This window comes from Sitophilus oryzae, unplaced genomic scaffold (assembly GCF_002938485.1).
Source record: "Sitophilus oryzae breed Bouriz unplaced genomic scaffold, Soryzae_2.0 scaffold_1500_pilon_pilon, whole genome shotgun sequence".
NCBI classification, from domain to species: Eukaryota; Metazoa; Arthropoda; class Insecta; order Coleoptera; family Curculionidae; genus Sitophilus; species Sitophilus oryzae.
The window spans coordinates 3,401,709-3,423,796 of NW_022146171.1; the positions used below are offsets into that span (position 1 = coordinate 3,401,709).

The following is a 22,088-nucleotide window of genomic DNA, read 5'->3' on the forward strand; positions in this document are numbered from 1 at the left end:
AAGGTGCACCTTGCTCAATCCTAACGAAGACACGTTTCTAATAAGTCTATAAAATTCTATTAAGATATTTAGGAAAAGCCGAATTTTCTCGATATCGTTTTTATTTATTTGAAAAGATTGCCATATCTTTAACAACTTCACATTGCCACATTTCCTGCTCTATAATTTGAGGTTATTAAATTTTGAATATAACGTTTATTTTCTTAGCAACCTTCATTTCTTCAATTTTTTTTTTAGAATTTAGAATGAGTGGGAGGGGGGTTAATCACTTCGACCTTACAGATCCATTGTGTCCCCCTTTCTTGAATCATAACTCATCATACAGTCCCAGGGCTTTGACAAAAGCCAGTATCTGGGACGGTTTTATAGAGGGTAGTTCTCCATCTCCAATATCAGTCGTACCAAAATTCATGGCACGAATGGTTGTCGTCTCGGCGCACTCAGTGATGAGGTGTACTGGTGTTTCCCCATCTTTCCCACAGAATCTGCATTCGCCGTTTCTTCTTAGTTTCAATCTACTGAGGTGTCCATTGAGGAGACAGTGTCCTGTTAAAAACCCCGTGACAATCCGAAGATTGTTCTTACTCAGAAAGATCTGTGATTTTTCTTGATCATAAGCCCTCAGAAACTTCTTCGAGTGTCTAGACCATTGCAAGATTTCCATTCCAGGTTGCGGATGGAATCTTCCAAGTTCTTGAGTTCCGCCTTGAGTTGGTTACCACTTGGAAAGCAGAGAACGGTTCTGGTCCAGTTAGTGGAGTGTTCGCTCCTTTCCTAGCTAGATTATTTGCTTTTTCATTGCCTTCTATCCCTTGGTGAGCAGGCACCCAGTGTAGGAGGACTTTGTTTTCTTTGCCTAATTTATTCAGCTTTTCTATGCATTCTTTGACCAATTTCGAATTGATTGATACTGAGTTGATCGCCTTTAACGCTGCTTGACTATCAGATAAGATGGCTATTTCTTGTTTCCGATAGTTCCTATCTAAGATAAGTTGTACGCATCTCTCGATAGCGTAGATTTCTGCTTGTAGGATACTAGGGTAAGTGCCCATTGGTTCGGAGTAATTAGCTCTCGGCCCAAACACTCCGATCCCTGTTCCCGTATTGGTTTTGGAAGCATCAGTATACCAAGTTATGGTATGGTTTTTTAACTGCTGGGCAAGCGTTTCGCTCTTCCAATCCTTCTTATTGCTCAATACTACATTGACATGTTTGTCAAAGTTGTACGTTCTTGGCATATCGTCCACTGGGAGTTGCAGAAGTGGTATTTCCTTTTTTGAGGGTGTTCCAAGCCCCTGATCTGACAATTCTCCCAGTACTAATTCCGTTAGTGACCATTCTAATCATTGTCGCATTGGCATATCTACCAATGACAATGTGCAGTGGTGTTAGATCTAGAATGACCTCCATTGCTGCTGTTGGACAGGTTCTCATGGCTCCAGTGATGCAAACACATGCTAGTCTCTGGACTTTGCATAGGTTTAGCCTTGCCGTCCGTTGCTCAGTTTTGTGTACCAGGCAACTGCTCCATAAGTAATCATGGGTCTTACTATCATGGTATACATCCAGCGCAAAATGTTAGGGGAGCAGCCCCATCTATTTCCGGCCAGTCTTCTGCATATCATGAGAGCCTTTATGGCTTTGCTGGTAGTGTTCTTAATATGCCTGTTCCACAGGAGTTTACTGTCCAGGGTTATTCCCAGGTATTTAACTTCCTGTGTTGGCAGTATTTCCTTTCCATCTAGTTGGATTCTTTTCAAGTTTTTCAGACTTCGCCTTCTGGTGAATGGCACTATCGCGGTTTTGTCTGAGTTGATACTCAGCCCGACAGTCCTACACCATCTCTCAGTGATACGGAGTCCTCTTTGGATAATATCACACAAGGTGCCTTCATGTTTCCCCCGAGCGATCATGACTATGTCATCTGCATACCCAATGCAGTGTATTCCCGCTAGAGTTAATTCATCTAGTAGTTCATCCACCACCAAGCTCCACAGCAAAGGGGAGGTTACTCCACCTTGTGGAGTTCCTTGCGTTGTTTTAACAGCTACAGTTTTGGTGCCCATCTGAGCCTCTGCTGTTCGTGTTGACAGCATTTCCCAAAACCAGCGAATAATAGTTCTGTTCACCCCTCTTGTTTCTAGAGATCGCCTGACCACCTTATGTGGTATATTGTCAAACGCCCCCGCAATATCCAAGAAGGCACAAATTGCTGTTTCTTTGCTATCCAGACTTGTCTGTATTAGCTCCGTTAATTGGTACAGAGCAGTTTCTGTGGATCTGCCCGTTCTATATGCATGCTGACTATCATGCAGTGGTTTAACCTTTAGATGATTTTCTCCAATATGGTGTCAACTACTTTCTCCAGCGTTTTTAGTATGAACGATGTGAGACTAATAGGCCTAAATGACTTGGGATTTGTCCAGTCAGTTTTGTCTATTTTGGGTATGAAGATTACTTTTGCTCTTCTCCATGTGGTTGGTATATATCCCATCGCTAGACTGCTTCTTGTAATGCTTAGTAGATGGTGAGTAGCTATTTGCTGACCTTCCTTTAGAAGGGCAGGAAAGGTCCCATCTACTCCTGCTGCTTTATAGGGCTGAAAGGTGTCGATCGCCCATTTCAGTTTTTGTTCTGTTATTACTAGCTTGGCCACTTCCCAATCTTCCCTGCAAGGATTGTGGGGTTCAGTGGGAGCTACATGAGTATCAATAGGTATGCTACCTGGAAAGTGTATATAAAGTAGGAGATTTGCTCTCTCTTCCTCTCCCTCCGTGTAGCTTCCGTCAGATTTCTTAAGTGCCATGTTGAGGATAGATCCACTCTTGGCCATAGCTTTATGTAATCTAGCTGCATCAGGAGTAGAAGTGATGTTTTCGCAAAAGGATCTAAAGTCAGACCGCTTTGCTCTTCTTATCTCATTATACTCAGTTAATTTCTCGCTGTAGAGCTGCCATTCGGCACTGGATTTAGCTCTATTAAAGAGTCGGCGGACCTCCGATCTAAGATTGGCCAACTTCTTGTTCCACCAGGGCTTGTTGTTACTTTTTTGTATGCCTTTACTTGCGGGGCAACTAGATTCGTATGCATCCAATATTGCACCGCTGACTTCCCTTTCGTACCATTCTAGATGCAGATGGTTTCTGGCCCTACTTGCATCTATACGGTTTAGGTTGTCTACGAGATTGGTGTTATATATGTCCCAGTCTGTTTTTCTTGGATTCCTTCGAGTTTCTGTTTGGAGTGTGATTTCTCCTAATTTGAACTCGATGATTCTGTGATCTGATAGGGAGAGTTCCGTTGAGACCCTCCAGTGTTTCACGTAACTGATTACACTAGCACTCCCGATTGTTAAATCTAATACTTCTGCCCGCGTTTTTGTCACGAACGTGGGGCTGTTCCCTACATTGAGAACTTCAAGATTGCATGCTAAGAGGAATTCAAGTAAACACTCACCTCTAGTGTTAGTGTTAGTGCTTCCCATACCTCATTGTGTGTATTGGAGTCGCATCCCATTAGCAGAGGTAGTCGCCGTTGGCTGCAGAATCGCACGAGCTCCCGTACCTCCGGAGGCGGTGCCTCCCCGTCACCCGGAAAGTAAGCAGAGGCAATCACGATGTTTTTACTGCAATCCTCGATATTAAGCTGAACCATGATAGGAACAAGATCTCGGGTTGTAAATTCTGAAACACATGTGTAGTTAATGTCCTTTCTTATAAGAATACAGGCTCAGGGAAATTCCTGCCTCTTATCATATATTACCTTTGAATTTTTCCAGACAAACCTCTAATTTGTCCCTGATACACCCAGGGTTCCTGGGCTAGTACCATTGCATAATGATTTTTCTCAAAGAGTCTTGCTATTGTAGCGGAAGACCCTTTTGCATGGTGCAGGTTTATTTGGGATATCCCATGCATGGGGGGGGGGAAGGAAGAAAGGATAAGTTTGGGGTGGGAAGAGGGGCTGGAGGAGGACTTTGGACCTGGTTTAGGTTACTGGGGTGTGTGAGGATTCTCCCGTTGTAGAGGGGATAGGGTATTCCTCATCTTCCTCTGACAACGGAAGTTCCTCCTCCGAGAAGTGGCCATCAACCTTCTCCGAGGATATACACCCTTCCACGGTTGGGGTTTGGCCCTCCGTGCCCTTCACAGTCGAGGAGCTAGTCTTCGGCTGAGGTACCTGTGAGGTAGAGGCTGGAGGATCTGTCTCCATTTTCTCTACCTGTTTAGCTTGGTCTCTTCTTAGACCTGACACCGGTGTTGTCCCGAATCTATAGTAAAGAGTGTATCCCTCTTTCTCTATTGCCTCCTTGGATTTGAGGTCAATTCCTATTGTGAGGACTTGGCCGTGGCCCTCCTCCCTCGAGTTGATGATTCGCCAACACGACGTCCTTACATCGGAGTTCTGACCCTGGATAAAGGTTCAGCAGGTAGGTGGTGTCTTTCCCTTTGCTCCTTGGCAAAGACCGTGATGGTCGCCTCCTTAGGGATGTTTTCTCCCTTCAGAGCAACCAGTCCCGGCCCCTGCCAATTCTTAAGTTTAGGTGCCGTTTCTATCAACCAATCCGCCGATTCTGGAGATACACAGTCTATGAGGAGCATGCCCACCCGAAAGTGAATCCCCGCAAATCGCATTTGACCCACATTTTGTCCGTCGTTGTGTTGCTCTCCAATCGCCACTGCTTCGTCCAGTATCGCCTCTTCTAGAGCCGTTTGCTGGTCGGTGGTCAGTACAACCTCTGGGTAATCCTTTGGTAGCACTGCCATTTTCACTTGTCCAGCAATAGAGGCAAAGCTGGTGATATGTCCCTGCTTGCCTCTCGGTGTTGGACGTCTTTCCATCCTGGCTTTTTTCTCTTCTTGCCGGAGCAGAGGTGAAAGGTTTTCGTTCCCTCTTTTGCCCTTTGGTGAAGATGCGCCGGCCTGTTTCTTGGTTCCTTTGCCCTCCCCTCTATGGAGGAGTACTTTCTCTTTTGCTTCCTCTGGAGCAAGTCCTGCGTGGAGCAGTCGGAGGTATCTCCGTGCTTCTGCTCCGCTAAGACCCACTCTCAGCGGATCGTCCAACCCGCCTGGTTGACCCAGGCCAGGTAGACTAAACGGTAGTCTGTGTCGCCTGTTGGGTTTAGAGGTAAGCTCCCGACCCTTGCTAAAGGAGGTGGTAGCTTGAGTATCACTAGCGCAGGACGGTCCCGCGCAAGTGTCAGCCACCTCTCCTGTAGTTTTCTTTGGGGGGTTTGACCCCCTGGAACTTTCATTGTTCCTGTTCCCAGTGTCGCTAGGGGGTTTCCCCACAGCTTCTCCGGTGGTGTTGGTGTTTTTATTTTTATTACTGCTCATAGTGTTCCCACGAGTCGCTAGGGAAAGTCAGTCCACTTCTACAGAGCCCCGCATGTAGAAGTAAGGGGTAAATACAATGGGGTGCCCCCTGATGCCCCAAGGTTGAGACCAGTAATGGCTAGTCCCCTATCTAGCCACGCATCCCTTTGACCTGGTCCCGCCATCGTAGGATTTAGGTTTTTGGTGAGGTTGTCTCCTCTTGGTCCAGGCGGTTAAGCCAAGACCCCCCCACATCCTCTACCCGCGAGACATGACCACAGACAGTAGAAGGTGCCTGGTTTAAATGTCTTGGTGCAATTCCCTGGCCACTACAGCCAGAGAAAAGACAATGAGTGAGATGCTTCTTGGACCGAGCCAAAGTGCTAGAGGAGATTCTGCCAGCACCTGACAAGGAGCTTCCCCACCAACGACAAGGTCTTGCATCTCCTAGGGGAAGTTAATTCCAAGAACAGTTAGCCTAATAGGACTGCTCATTCAGTCAAAAGTGTCCGCCAGGTGCATGCGAAAACTACTCGCTTTGTGACGTCATTGTAGCCCTTGTCATTATTATTAGTCCTTATCCGGCAACCAATAATACACACACGTGCATTATTGGTTACCGAATGCAAAACGTTCATTATTTAGTATATTTATTTAAACACCTTATATGTATGCAGTATAGAAAATTAACTGTATAAATCATATTAAATACTCGGATAATGCATTTTTAAGAACAGCAGTTCCCAGCATCACCTTTTGCAAGCATTCTTTTTAGAGTACTTCCATATTTTGCTTTAAAATAATTAATAAACAAAATCGTGGGCACTTAGTATGCACTTTGTCACAATCCACTACACAAAATGAACGTATTTATACACTCTATAGCTCTAAAAACTTTAAAGACACCTTTTTCACATTTAAAATTGACAAAATAATTAACTCAAAATTTCTCAGCTGTTATATTTATAAGTTTACCGTAGGCAACTAATAATACACACTATCATGACAATGCCACGAAGGCTTTGACAAGGGCTACAATGACGTCACAACTGTCAGCTGAAGCGCGGGAAGAGGCGAACGTACGTCTTATGAGGATGAGCAATCCTAGTTAGTTTACCGTTCTTGATTTAATTCGATAAAATAGCGATTTCGTGGCACAAAACATGTCCGAAATGTAGCTGGCGTTACCGTCGGCCTGTGCGAGAAATCCGAGATTTAGTTTAGCCTTTGGTTTAGCTCTGCGCCGCTGTGCGCAGATCGTTTACAGAGCAGTGGATAAAGGATACCGTAGTTGACCGTAGTTCTGGTTTCCGTCGACAGAGTGAGTGGGTGCCGGAGACAGCGTTGCCAGAACTACTGATTAATCCGTAGATTTACAGATTTTGGGGTACAGTACGTTAATAATACGGATTTTCTATCATTAAACAATTTAATATAATATTATATAATTAAACAAAGAACGACGTCAGAGTTGGCTTGGTAATGAAGATCGCTCTTATTTCATATATGTAAATTATTAAATGTCAATAATTGTTTATAATTCATTTCCAAGCCAACAAAACAACTTTTTTCGATTATACGACATACGGTATATTCAGTTTCCTATCGAATACAAATTGGACGCATCTTTCGATAGCGTAGATTTCTGCCTGAAGGATGATGGGGTAGGTGCCCATTGATTTGGAGTATTTAGTTTTCGTCACAAATACTCCTATCCCTGTCCCTGCTTTGGTTTTGGACACATCAGTATACCACGTTATCCAGGTCTTTTACCTGCTGAGCAAACGTGTCTCTCTTCCAATCCTTTTTATTGCTCAATACAATGAGGTATTTCTCAAAGTTGTACATTCTTGGTATATCCTCCCCTTAGCTGACAATATTCCCAGTACTGTTTCCGTCAATGACCATTCTAATTATTGTCGCATTGGCATATCTACTGACGACAATGTGCAGTGGTGTTAGATCTAGAATGACCTCCATTGCTTGAGGAGTTGTATATGGAGAAAACAATGTATTCACAGAATAACTAATAAATGTATTCTTATGAAACCGTTCAGTCGACTATTTGATTGCATGTGTGCGCAGCTCCACAAGAATATATTAGCAAATATTATATTATATTGGTTACAATTTTGCAACAAATTAATCGGCCGACTAAAACTTGCATGTCAGCCCATAGTCTTAAAGTTCTTACAATAAACTGGATCACCCTGTAGGTTCAAATCACGTTGTAAATGGAATTTCAATCCATGGTTAAACCAATTACTTAATATAAATATTGATCTATATCCTTGCACAGAATTTATTTTAAATGCAATAAATAGGAATTTTACTATTTTACCACTAATAATTAAAACTTAAAAATATAATTTTCCTTGATTCTAGAAATATGAACATATTTAAGAGAAAAATACGAGGAAAAATGTAAATGGTCAGTGTGAATGCACTTAAATCACTCTGTTTCACTTAACAAACAAAATCATTGCGGCATGACATCAGTGACATACAGACTTAGTCACAGTCGTTATTCCAAAATTTGTATTTAACAGGCGTAGAGAATTCTTACCACTTAGTCATCATTTATTTATTGTTAATATCATTGTATATGTATATATTTTTTCTTTATTAAGTTTTTTTAAGAACCATGTGGCGTTCATTGTGTAAATATGCAGGGTGTCACAATACCCAATCATATACAGAGTCACTCTTAAATAAGTATAAGTATGTAGGGTTGGAAGATCTGTATAAAAAATGAAAATAATTGAGTTATTTAACTTTGAAATTTCAAGAAAACAACGTTAATATACAGGGTGATTCAGATTTTACTAGAATAACTGCAGGTATCGATAGAACTAACCGAAATAATCATAGTTTGTATTATAAACCATACTCCAAAAACGCTTCCGCTTGGAGTAAAATGGCGCCAAAATTTGAATTATTTTTCGGTTTTTATTTTATTACTCGTAAGCCAGAGGATCTAAATAAGCAAGTGTTTGGTTAAATACTAAGGGCAACGTGGCTGATATGTGTGAAAAAAATTGGATTAATTGCTCTACAGGGTGTTGTTTTTGTGAGTGTCAACTGCACGGAACCTTGTCGAACTTTTTTGTCGCACGCCACTGGATAAATTTGAATTTTTTTCTGATACCTTCTGTCTTTTTGCTAACTTTTCTTGTTCTTATTTTTTTTTGAAATGTTGCTTAGTTTTCGAGATATTCCACAAAATTCCAGACATAGCTTAGCTGCGTTTGAAAAATGTTACTTAATTAGCAGCATGCCATATGAAAAATAATTCAAATTTTAGCGCCATTTTACTCCAAGCGGAAGCGTTTTTGGAGTATGGTTTATAATACAAACTATCATTATCTCGGTTAGTTCTATCGATACCTGAAGTTATTCTAGTAAAATCTGAATCACCCTGTATTGGGAACCGCCGATCAACAGGCAATCAGTCGGCTTTCAGCTTATTCCCTGTGTTGCCATGTTTACAAGAAAGAATGCACTGAATCTGATTGAAAATACCTCGTAATATAGTGGTTAAAGAATCTGCATTAATTGTTAATATTTATTCTTTCAATTTAGTTAGAAAATGATAAGTAATATTAATAATACTACTGTTATAAGTAAAATTAATGATCGTGATTTATTATGTGGAAAATTATAAGTTTACAGTAATTTCAATTATTTTTTTTTAAAACTTCGATTTGATGGTTACCGAGTTAATCGCTTTTAGTGCTGCTTGACTATCGGATAAGATGGCTATTTCCTGTTTTCATTAACTATGGAAAACAGCCTAACCAAACTAAACCAATCTAAGATAAATTGTACGCATCTTTCAATAGCGCAGATTTCTGCCTGAAGGATACTAGAGTAGATGCCCATTGATTCGGAGTATTTAGTTTTGGACCTAAATACTCGTATCCCTGTCCCTGATATGGTTTTGGAAGCATCAGTATACCACGTTCTGGTATCGTCTTTTACCTGCTGAGCAAATGTTTCTCTCTTCCAATCCTTTTATTGCTCAATACTACAGTGAGGTGTTTCTTAAAGTTGTACATTCATGGTATGTTATCTACTGGGAGTTGGAGGAATGGGATTTGTGTGGATTGTGATGTTTGCGATTGTGATAGGAGTGGGAATTTGATGTTGGAGGAGTGCAATTTGCAATCCAAGCTCCTGAGCTGACAATTCTCCCAATACTTTTTCTGTCAACGACCCTTCTAATCGTTGTCATATTGGTATATCTACCGAAGACAATGTGCAGTGGTGTTAGGTCTAGGATGACCTCTATTGCTGCCGTTGGGCATGTTCTCATGGCATCTGTGATGCAAATGCATGCCAGTCTCTGGGCTTTGCACAGGTTTTGCCTTGCTGTACGTTGCTCTAGTTTTGTGTACCAAGTAACTGCTGCATAGGTAATAATGGGTGTTACTATCATGGTATATATACAGTGCAAAATGTTAGGGGTACAGCTCCATATATTTCCCGCCAGTCTTCTGTATCTCATGAGAGCCTTTGTGGCTTTGCTTGTAATATTCTTAATATGCCTGTTCTAGAGGAGTTTACTGTCCAGGGTTATTTCCAGATATTTTCCTTTCCATCTAGATGGATTTTTTTAAAATTTTTCAGACTTTGCTTTCTGGTAAATGAATTTTCCTGCCGGACAGTCTTGCGTCATCTCTCAGTGACACGGAGACTTTGGATAATATCACACAGGGTACCTTTATGTTTTCCCCGAGCGATCATGATTATATCATCTGTATACCCTATACAGTATATTCCCACTAGAGTTAATCGCTTAGTAGTTCATCCACTACGAAACTCCACAGTAGGGGAGGAGGTTACCTTGTGGAGTTCCTGCGTTGTTTTTTTTTGGATTTGTCCTGTTTTTATTTCTGTAATATGACAATGCCCTACGAAACTCGCGGCATTTGCCAGTTCCAGCTCTATGTCTATTGTCTTCGCACATAGGACATTTCTCGTTATTCGGACATTATTTTACTGTGTGACCTTCTTCACTACATTTATAGCATAATTTTCTCCTATCTGGTCCATTACAGTGCTCTTCGGTATGGTCGTGTGCCCAGCAACGCTTACACTTTTTGATATCGGCTTTCCTCTCTAAACTACATCGTACTATACCTATTCTTAATGTTGGGGCTTGCAGTAATGAATGAGCAGTTTCCTTGTCAGTTATAATAGTGGCAGCTTGAGTGTTATTTGCGTTAGGTCGCAAATTGCTTAGCTGAAAAGTGTTCTGCAGTGTCCCAACCTTTTCTGTTATTGCTTGAATTACTTCTTCTCTGCTTGTTGTTTCTTCCATACCTCGTAGATGTATGACTTCTCCTTTTGGTTTGGTTGTTCCGGTAACTTTCGTTCCTATCTCCGCTGATAGGTTTTTAATTTCCTCGTTTAAAATTGCGATTCCCTTTTCGTCCTTGTCCGTCGTTATTAGCACTTGTCCATTTCGAGTCGTTCTGATACCTTGTATTATTTTGCTGGTCTCTGTGTTTAATAGTGCCTTTAATTAATGCCTTGCCATGCCTGTGTCCCATTCTGCTTCTTCAGTGAACATTCTGCTTTTCCCTAATCCAGAGTTTTATTGTACTATGGATTTGGATTCCCAGTACTAACTCTGGACCACTATAGGATTCCAATGATCCTTGCCTTGCTTGTTCATCGGCTTATTCGTTGTCAGACAGAATAATTCAACAACAAAATAGTATTTATATCAATTTTTAAATATCTAAATATATCTAGTAGTTTAAGTTACCTATATTAAAGAGTCTACTACGCTGTACTTTCGGATCGCTCTCAGGGGCCGGGTAAAGCGGGTGTGTAGCCGAAGGAAATATATATTATATTTCAGAAATCTCCCTAAGGCTTAGCCCTTGTTTATATATTCTTAAAGTTGGTCAACCGACTAAACAAAATGTGCTGCCAACTGGAGGACAAATCGTGAACCTTTCGGGGCGGAGTCGAAAATATCGATTATTTTCGTTATTTTCCTCAGAGTAATGTAATAATATAGCCCCGCGTTTCTGCGAACTTTAATAGTGATCAGCTGATTAAGAAATTTAAACGAAACTTTTATTTTATTGTAAATTGTGGATTATTTTTGCCTGTTATTTAATACGGTTTAGAATTCTAAACCGTACTAGCAAAGAAATTATTATTTCGATATGTTGGTACATTATTTATAATAATTTATGATAATGCTAATTGCTGTTGATTAATATTTAAAAAAAAGTTGCATACCTATTTTAATTTGATTTAATGCAGGTTTATGAAAGAATCATTTCATTCTTAGATTAATTTATTCTAAATTGAGTGTTTTACGAATTTTACAATATTTTTTTTGAAAACATAAAACTTTTTACATTTTTGATGCCAACTAATTGGCATGGTATTATTGGTATGGAAATTAGCCAAGAAAGAAAAGAATTGGCTATAACTTGTAATTTTTCGAAAAAAACATATTATACCTATATCGCTGAAAAGCTTAAAAAAATGGCGCTTTTTATGAAGTCATGGCCAACTATATATAATCAACAACCATTTAAAAAAAAAACATAATGTTTGTGTCATATGTCAAAATTTACAGGCTTTAGAAAAAAAACAGGAAACACAAACTCATTAGGTATGTGATTATCTACAACTTTTATCTGAAAACTTTTTGTCTAAAATACCGTATGATCGAATAAAAACGGCGTCAGCGATGGCTATGAAATGACGATCGATGATATTTCCCATATAATTTTACATATAAAATGACAGCGATCTTCATTTCATAGCCATCGTTGACGCCGTTTTTATTCGATCATACGGTAGATTATAATGGAATTAGAGACAAGTTTTAAAATAGCCAAAATTTGTTTTTTTTCGAAATATCTAGTAAGCCTTCAACTTCTCCGAAAAATCCGAAAGGCGCATATTTATGACTCCACAAAACTGCAATTCTTTCCCCATATAACCAACTCTCTATCTCCAGTAGTTTCCGAGATACCCACAGAGAACATCGTAGGAAACTCACACTGTATAATATTTAGAAACTAACTATTATTATTTGACTAGATTAATTTGATTAATAAGACTTGATTAATTTCATTTAAAATAAATTTAATCAGATTTTTTTTTCGATTCTACTACCAGAAAACCAAAATTATATGATAACGCACTTTTCAACGAAGTTGAAGGAAGAGATATAGTGTATCTATCACAATACTTAATAGAATTACTACAATCAGAAGGAAAACAAAAAGAAAAAATACCCAAATACCTTCACCTACTACTCATCTACAAAATAAACTAATATAATCTCTTATAAAAACACTACACAACTACTTCTTGTATTCTACACTGAAAAAATTATCAAACTTACTAATTAATCAAACAAAAAGAAAAAATAACCAAATTATCCCTTCACCTACTACTTATAACTACAAAATAAATAAAGTATAAAAACACTACTAAACTATTTCTGGTATTCTACACTAAACATTATAATTATACTTAATAAAATTAATCTAATTTTACACTACAACCACTACAACTACAAAGAAATAAGAACATTTTTTAAAACTAGAAGAAACAGAACTTCGATACATGCGACCAGTATAATAGATCAAGCGGACAAAGAATATAAAATACTTTAAAAATGTGCATTCAGAAAGAAAAAATATCTCGATATATCAAAATTATCTAAACAAACATTTTTTTTTCTTATCAGTGAAAAGCATCGGCCTCGTCGGCCTTGCGGAATTTGTCGGGTATTTACAATGGTCGAATTGTATAATTACCAGGTTTTATAGCATATCTAATAGACAAAAAGTATCTGGGCGATTAGTAACCAATTGGCACAGTCCGAAAATTATCGATTTTTATTTTCTCTGTTTTTATTGGTCGCTTCAAAATTCAGAGTAACAAAAAATATTTTTCTGTAGTAAAAGACCGTGAAATACGCCCCGCCATCTGGGGTTGAGCTACTTTAAAAATTCATATACAAGGGCTTAGCCCAGGCAGTCGTGTTAAGCCACACCCAAAATTCTAAACACACGTGCTTTGATTAAGCCTTGATTAAGGTTTGCAGAGCTTCAGCATTTTTCATAAAATAGCGAGCAATTTGTTACAAAACCATAAAAATTATATATCACTGTATGTTTACAAGCTGAAGCTGATATCACTGTATGTGAAGAGCTGAAGATCTGTCTTCAAAACTTCAATCTATTTATATTTTTTTTGCTTTATTTTCGATAAAATTTAGTTCAAATATTAGGAAATTTTTGTTGATGTTTGACCATCAAAATCTTAAAAATAAAGAAGATCTCTAAAAATCTGCTACAATACGGATATAGCATAATCCTTTATCTTTAATTTTCTTCTTTATTTGTGTAAAAATAGTTAGCCAGTTTTACATAAAACGTTAAATGCCGAACGCTTATTTTGCTACTTTTTCGGACTAGTGAAATGGACTCTTAACGTGAGACATCCTATACAATGTTTTTATAGCGGCTTATAAATTTCAAAAAGTATAATGAATAACATATCACTATAATAAAAAAACAAGTTATTGTTTTTCTCACCGATTGTTTCACACATACACATAAATGGCTTATATGGAAGTAAAAGTTTGTTGAATAAAAAGTGAAAATTGCTTCTCAGGCGACTTCGCAGCCTTTTAACGTTGCTCGAGTGTTTACACGACAATCGAATTACAATTTGCATTATAAATTCATTTAGAGTTCAACTATACCAGATGGTATAGCGGCTTTCACGGTCAGCGCTTTAACCAAATGTTAATTTGATTATTTATATCTTGTGTAACGCCTGTGTGCTGTATTATTGTTAAATATTGCAATAATTAGCAATATTGCGATTTCAACAATCTATTATATTAAAGAAATAAAAAAAATCAATGGATAGTCAAGAAATCTCTAGGATGACTGAAAAAATCACTAGGATTGAACCAGTTTGGTTTATAATTCATTTCGTAAAGCCAATATTACTAATGCCGCGAAACCGTCCCATTACACACTGAAAATGTTTTTTAGATAATCTACATCTATTCATATAGTACTTTGCAATGTACTATACAGAGTGTTTCAAAAAACATGTCTCACGTAAAAATAAGATTTATTTTTCACATCAACATAGATAGTCCGGTTATGCTTTGTTTCGTAGCTACAGGCTATTAAAGTCTTAATATTTTTTTGATTTATTATAATTTTCTTCCAAGTATTTTTAGCGTTTCGAATGAAATTTTTGGGTAAAAGTAACTATAAATGTGACATATTTTAAAGCTAAAAAAGCGTCGACATATTAACCAGGGACGTGTATATGGGTTATCACTGGAATATTTTTCTAAAAAAAGCACATGCTTTTTTTCTCTTGTTAGCAAAATAGTCTAAGCAGTTTAATGCCGATTAAAAGTTGTCTCTTGATATTTTGTCGATTTGGGCCTCTGTGATTAATCATTTAATCATTAATTTCTTTAATTGATTCCTCATCAAAAAATGTGAAAAAAAGTTCCTATAAACATGATGTAGGTATGGAAATGCATAGTTTTAGAGTTACAGGATGTTAAAACTTTTTAAAATTATTTTTTTTGTAGTTATCTTAAATACCGATATTTTTTTATTTGAAATTGCTGTTTGTTGCACTAATAGTAATAATAACTAATATTAATAGTATTTAATAAGGATTTAGGTAAAATATATAATTGATTAATTTGATTTTTATTTTAATTTTATTGTGATTAATAAAATTGGACAAAATATTAAGAGATAACTTTTAATTGGCATGAGACGGCCTACACAATTTTGATATAAAAAATAGTCAGTGACGCACATGTTTTTTTTTGAAAAAATATTTTAGTGATAACCCTTATGCACGTCCCTGATGAATTTATTGACACTTTTTTAGTATTAGAATAAGTAACACTTATAGTAACTTTTACCCCCAAAATTTCATTCAAGTTACTAAAAGTACTTGGAAGAAAATTATAATAAATCGAAAGATTATTAAGACTTTCACACTCAGTAGCTACGAAACAAAGCAGAATCGGACCTATGTTGATATGAAAAATAAGTCTTATTTGTACGTGAGGAATCTCCCCACGAAAGATGGCACATGTTGCACAAGAAACATTTTTTCTTGGTTTATTTGTGTATATCAGTCACATTGACTAATTGATTTTCAGGCAAATCTGTAATCTATTATCTCTACCCTCTATCCTTATTACAACAAATTAAACTGAAGTTGAAGTTTTATTCTTAACTTGCTTAACAGACATATTAAATTTTGATAATTATTACTTTTTATCATGGTAACTATGATGTTATAGCGTAATTGTATTAAAAATATGGGTAAAAATAGAAAAAATTGCAAACTATTAAAAATAGGTAGATGACATATTATTTGATAAAAGTTGAAAAAAAAAGTAAAAGTGTCATTTTAACAGAACGTCAACGATTTCTTGTAGACGTATCTGTTTTAAAAAGTAAAGTGTTCTCGAATAGTTCAATTTAAATATTTTAACTAGTTTTTTTTCTTGATTCTTTATATTTTTTTGCGTCCAAAGACGGAAAGAGAAAACTTTCCGAAACGTTAAGTATTTTTTTCTTTGTTAGGCAAATTTTTATAACTGTAAACACAACTTCTGACAAACAGCGTCCATTTAGGTTTAACGCAGAAGTGTTTACAAAAAATAACTATTTTATTTTGTAGATTTTTCTTGTAGTGCAGTGGCGAAATACCCATAAAGGATTTTTTTAAAAGTTGAAGAGTTTTGTAAAATCTATATATCAGGAAAAATGATAATATATAGGATGTGCTATTTAAAAAATTTGAGATTTTTTACTTTTAAGTAGCTGGAATTCATAAATATATTTTGAACACCCTGTAGCATCTAACTAAAATATCTTTACATATATTTTTTTCTTCATCTCTATAAAACTCTCTTACCAAATTTTAGTAGTTTAACTTCATAAACAATGGCACCACTGACAACTTAACCTTTAAAATAAGGTGTGGCATTAAAAAAAAACATATGTTATATCTGCCACAAATTTTTCAAGCACTCTGTATACTCCGTAATAATTTAGGATGTGTATTTTAACCTTCCCTATAATTTTTATATTTAACATTTTTTTGTAAACCTCGAAACAAATGAGATAATGGATTTTACTCTATCGTTGACTCACCCTGTTTGATTTTTTTACTTCATTAAAATGAGATTTATCCCGTAATATTATTTATTAATTTGGAATAGAAAAGAAATTTAGCAGATAATCTTATCAGGACTTTCTTAAATTGATGGCAAGAACACCAAAATTCATTCATGTCGATGAATTTATAATAGTCAATCTGATACTTGTTTCCACTATTGGATATATTTAACTTTGGCCCTATAAATAACCGAACGGTTGTATGTGCACGATACATAGCGGTATACATAGAAAGAGAGCTTAAAATAAGTTGCATTTGAACTCTATAGATCTGAGAAGCAGGAAGTTTAGAACGAAATACAATATTTCTCAAAAAAGAAATAATAAAGAAGCATTTCTAATGAAAAAAATTTCCATTTTTTATCGATTTTTTTCCTAAATTGCACTAGAAATTTGCGTGGATGTTGTGGCTGGTTTGGCGCTAAAAAACGGAGAGTTGCTATAGATTTTCCGTCAAAAAATTACGGTTATAAATCGTATCGTCTTCAAGGGTTGCCGAAACTTTTCCTCTGTAGAACAGTTGTGGCCAAGTAATTAGTCATTTACGAATCCAGTAATTGCGCATAAAAAGATAAATAGATGCTGACGCTTTAATGGGCGGTGGTGCTTTTGAAAAGCGGCCCTTATGGCGGAGGGTCGTTCGAGATTTTTCGTATTTTTCCGGGGGCTTTTTCAGGTACTGAATTAGTCAACGGGCTTTCTGAAAATTTTTATTCAAATTAGGATTATATTAATCTCGATTATAAAATAGCGAAGTTTCGTTCGCCACTCCAGCTTCCCGCAAACTTTGCCTTTAATGTAGGTTCTTTTTTCCACCACTCAGATCTTTTCAAAAATTCATTTTTTACTTCAATCTTTTATATTTTGTCTGTTCTAATAAAGTGTAAAAAAATATAATCCTTTTCAAGACTGACCATATTTCTAATTTCTATAGGATGGATTTCAAAGCTTTTAGAAAAATAGTAATTTCAGTCATAACCTTTTGAAAATTTCAGGGTTTATAGGAAATTTAAATTATGTGTATTTATAATTAATACTACTTAAATATTGTAGGCTTAAGTATTGTAAAGGGATAATGATTATTTTTCATTTATATTATGCGTCTTTGTAAGTCTTTGGTACTTTAACACTTAGTTGAAAATAATATATTATTGTTCTGAATAGAGACAGCTTCTTCAAATTTCCTCCAATGGTATTTCCTTCAGCTTAACCAATATTTCAGAGGTGCGTTCATATTGACCAAGATTGTAGAACGTAGATTGTATGGGAGAGATAACCTTTCTTGAGTTATACTCATCCAAGTCGCCAGGACCAAATACGTGCTTTATTCTTAAAATTGCTGGAAATCGTAACTGTCTTCTTGAAAAGCAAATATCTCCAACAAAAAATGAGCTATTGATATGAATCAAAAAACAAATCATCGAGAAAAGATGCACTTTAATGATAAAGTGGTTTTTAAGTTCAGTACTTTGTTAACCATTCCACAGGATGTTTCAAACTTTCGCCAAAATAACGACATTTTGTTGACATTATTTATTTATTTATTCATGCTGGTCAGTTGGTCAGTGTAATATTTTCTTGATTTTTTTTTGCTTCTAATGGCAGTAATAGATACTAGAGATGAGCAAAACTGCGATTCTCTAATCGCAATTGAAACTGCGATTGCGATTTTTAAATCGCTGCAACTGTAACCTGCGATTACGATTTTAATATTTAAATATTGTAGTAATTCTATTCAGAGTGTCATATTATATCGAATAAAGTAAAAAAATACGGAGGGTGTCATTTAAAAATCAAAAGTTATAGTCATTTCCGGGGAAACAGGAAGTGATCGAAATGAATTGAATACGTCAATCAATCTTAACTTATGTCATATGTTTACATATCAAATCTTGTTTTTTATCAGAAAAAATAAAAGTTATAGAGGCGAACCACTTTTCAGAAACACCTGGTATATTCTTCTCTATAAATAAATATAATCAGAGAAAAAAATTCAAAGCAGTTTACTATAAAATGCTTCAATGGACCACAAAATTACATTCGCAACAAAATCGCAAATCGCAAAGTCGCAGATAGAAGGTTATCGCTAGTGATGGGATAACTCGAGCGAAAATTCACTCGAGTACTCGATTATTGAAATAACAGACATCGTTCGATTATGAATGAGCGATGCAAGTGACGAGTTAGGAGCGACGAATGCAAGCGATCCTAGAATGAAATAAATTGAAATCCAATTTTAATGTGACGTACTCGATAAAAAGCCAAGCGAATTTTCTACATACATTGCAGGTAGCAAATTTATACGACGTTATCCGTTGCGTATCTGAGTGACAAAACTTTACGACCTACATCGACAATGCTTTGAAATAAACTAAATTTATCTGTGAACTAAATCATAAATCAAGCGATCAAGCGAATCGCTCGTCGCATTCATCACCGAAAGAATATGTGCTCTGCGCACGCAACTTACTCCTTGGCGTTACGAGTACAACACGCGACGGGCGAAAAACCGTATTTTTAAATACAACCGATATTTCACTCTATCGATCGCTCGATTATTGAAATCGCTTGAAACTCGAGTACTCGATTATTGAAATTAATCGGTTTTTCCCGTCACTAGTTATCACAGGCCTATTTTACAAAATCACAATCCCGACAATATCGCAAATCGAAACTATAGTAATATTGGTTGCCTAAATTGAAACTCGCAAGTTAGAAGAAATCGTAAATCACAGCAAAATCACAAATTGCAACTATAGTAATATTGGTTGCCTAAATTAAAACTCGCAAATAGAAAAAATCGCAATCGCAGTTTCCTATGAGAACAAATCGCTGCGTTTAAATCGCAGTTTGCGATTTGTTGGCCATCTCTAGTAGATTTTTTTGTTTGGTTAGGCAAGGGTTAGGCAAATTTGTTTTAGGAGTAAAAATGCACTGGCACACTAGTTTCTGATTCTATTGAGTGAATTATACAAAAAATATCTATTTTATTTTTTATATTCCAATGGCAAAACATCCAGGCTTAGGGCAACGACCTAGCTACGTTGAAACACCGGTTCCCATTAGAACACCGAAGTTAAGCGACGTAAGGCGATACTGGTGGATGGACGGGTGACCGGTTAGAAACTCTGTATCGTGCTGTTGTCCAAGGGAAAAGTGTAAAATCTATTGATACACACTTCTCATTCACGCCGGTTCGAGGCCGGATGAGACGGATATCTCGTGAGTAAGAGTTAATTTGAACACTTCCTAAGTCGGTAGGCCACTGACCATGATATGGCCGAGGACCGCGGTTCGGATTCCACGTACACAAAGTAGGCCCCGTCCAGATTAGCCCTGGCAGCAAAATGGAGACGTTAACTGAAATCTTTACTTTATTTTCAAGCAACATATTCTACGTAGTTATTTATTCTAACCCATATATTCTAGCATAAACCTCTTTTTTTTTAATTTCACAAGGCATTATTAAATTTTGCCTTGTAAATTGTTCTGTCTACTTGAACGGTAATTCAATTCACAGCTAAAATTATTAATTTAAACGCTGATTGCATAATGAAATAATCGGTATGCACGAGGTAAAAAGGTTAATATACTTGCGCTGACTAGTTATTACTATAATTATAATTCTAGATAGAAACGAGTTGAGGAACTAACTACTTGTGTATTTCCTAGCCGGATATATTCAAACTTATTTTAATATATAACAATAATAAATATTATTTGATATACCATATGATAAAAAAAACGGCACCAACGAGTAGGCGTGAAAATAACAGTCGATGACATTCTCCCATATAATTTTACATACAAAATGACAGCGATCGTCATTTTCTCTGACGACATCACGACATTTTATGTTTTTTTTTGATTGCATGGTATTAATTATTCTGTAGATTTTTTAGTCATTTACATTTAGTGAACACAAAGTTTCCACATGAACTTTTTTGACAACTCAATAATATTTTTCCCTTTTTCCTCTTTATTATTATATACAGGGTGGCGCACCTTATTCGCCTCGGTTGATTATACGAAAACGGAAAGATGTAGAAACAAACTATTTTCTGGGTATATGTACATAATTTAAAATTATTTTGAAATGTGCAAGGTGTCTCAGAACTAAGATCCATACCAAAGTTATATTTTTTCTTATGGAACGCCCGGTATTTTATTTAATTTTTGGATTCTTGGACATAAAATAAGGCATTTATTATAAAAGTTTAATATGTCTAAAAGTTTTGGGTTTTGAGATATTTAAAGATATTTAAATATGCATGCTATAACAAAAAGGTTTGTCAACACCTTGTACATTACTTTTCAGAATTAATTTTTGTGCTGACTTTCAAGCCAGAGAAATGAACTTTACTAAAAAAATTGGTTGCTTTTTTACATGTATACAGGGGTATCAAAAATTGCTGATCTATTTTAACCATTTATTTTACATAAAAACTTCGTTATTACAAATGCAACACTATGTATTTTTTTAAATAAATCAAAGCAGATTTAAATGCTCTTTCAAACTATATTAGGGTTTCCTATACCTATCTGGCTCAGATTTTGAATAAAAAGAAATTTTTCAATAAAACTGTAATCAAGATGGCTGGTGTCACCATGGCAATTTTCTAGTGGCACTTAGTAGCTATTTTCAAAATCGACATTAGTTTATGGACTTTATTTAAATTTATAACAGGTTATTTTAATTTAATTTACCTACAATAATATTAATAAGTAAGTAATTATTATTTTATCAAGAAAAATGAAGTAGTATCTGCTGGCGGAGGGAATGCATATGTTACTACGATTTTATTTTGTGAGGACAATTATTGCTTGTTGACATGAAAGATTTGTGCTCAAAGAAATCCAAATAGGAATCTTCCTGATAAGCGTTCCTTTGAAAAACTACTTTTCCTATTTCGGAGAGCTGATAGTGTGGTATATGAAAAACCTATTAGGCAGAAACCTGTCGTTGGAAGTAAAGAGAATGAATTTGCCTTAATTCGTTCATTTATAAAAAATCCAATATATCTACAAGTCATCGTAATATAAATCAAAGAACTACTTCTATATTTTTCTTGACAAAATAATAAATGCTTACTTATTAAACAATTGTGGGTAAATTAAATAAAAGTAAACTGTTATAAATTTAAAAAGTCCATAAACTAATGTCGATTTTGAAAATAGCTACTAAGTATCACTAGAAAATTGCCGTGGCGACACCAGCCATCTTGATTACAGTTTTATTGAAAAATCCATTTTTATTCAAAATCTGAGCTAGATAGGTATAGGAAACCCTAATATAGTTTAAAAGAGCATTTAAATCTGCTTCGAATTATTTAAAAAAATACAAACTGTTGCCTTTGAAATAACAAAGTTTTATGTAAAATAAATATTTAAAATAGACCAGCAATTTTTGATACCCCTGTATACATTTAAAAAAGCAATCAAATTTTTTAGTAAAGTTTATTTCTCTGGCTTGAAAGTCAGCACCAAAATTAATTCTGAAAAGTAATGCACAAGGTGTTGACAAACCTTTTTATTATAGCATGTATAT

General features: G+C 35.9%; 2 protein-coding genes across 2 annotated transcripts in view; one reads left to right on the forward strand and one right to left on the reverse strand.

Moving 5' to 3' along the window:
* Positions 1–22,088, forward strand: part of LOC115878155 (unconventional myosin IC) — a 103,425-nt gene that overhangs the window by 16,471 nt on the left and 64,866 nt on the right. The window lies entirely within an intron of this gene.
* LOC115878068 lies at positions 10,309–10,638 on the reverse strand. Its single transcript, XM_030894421.1, has one exon. The coding sequence runs from the start codon at positions 10,636–10,638 to the stop codon at positions 10,309–10,311; it is 330 nt and encodes a 109-aa protein (XP_030750281.1).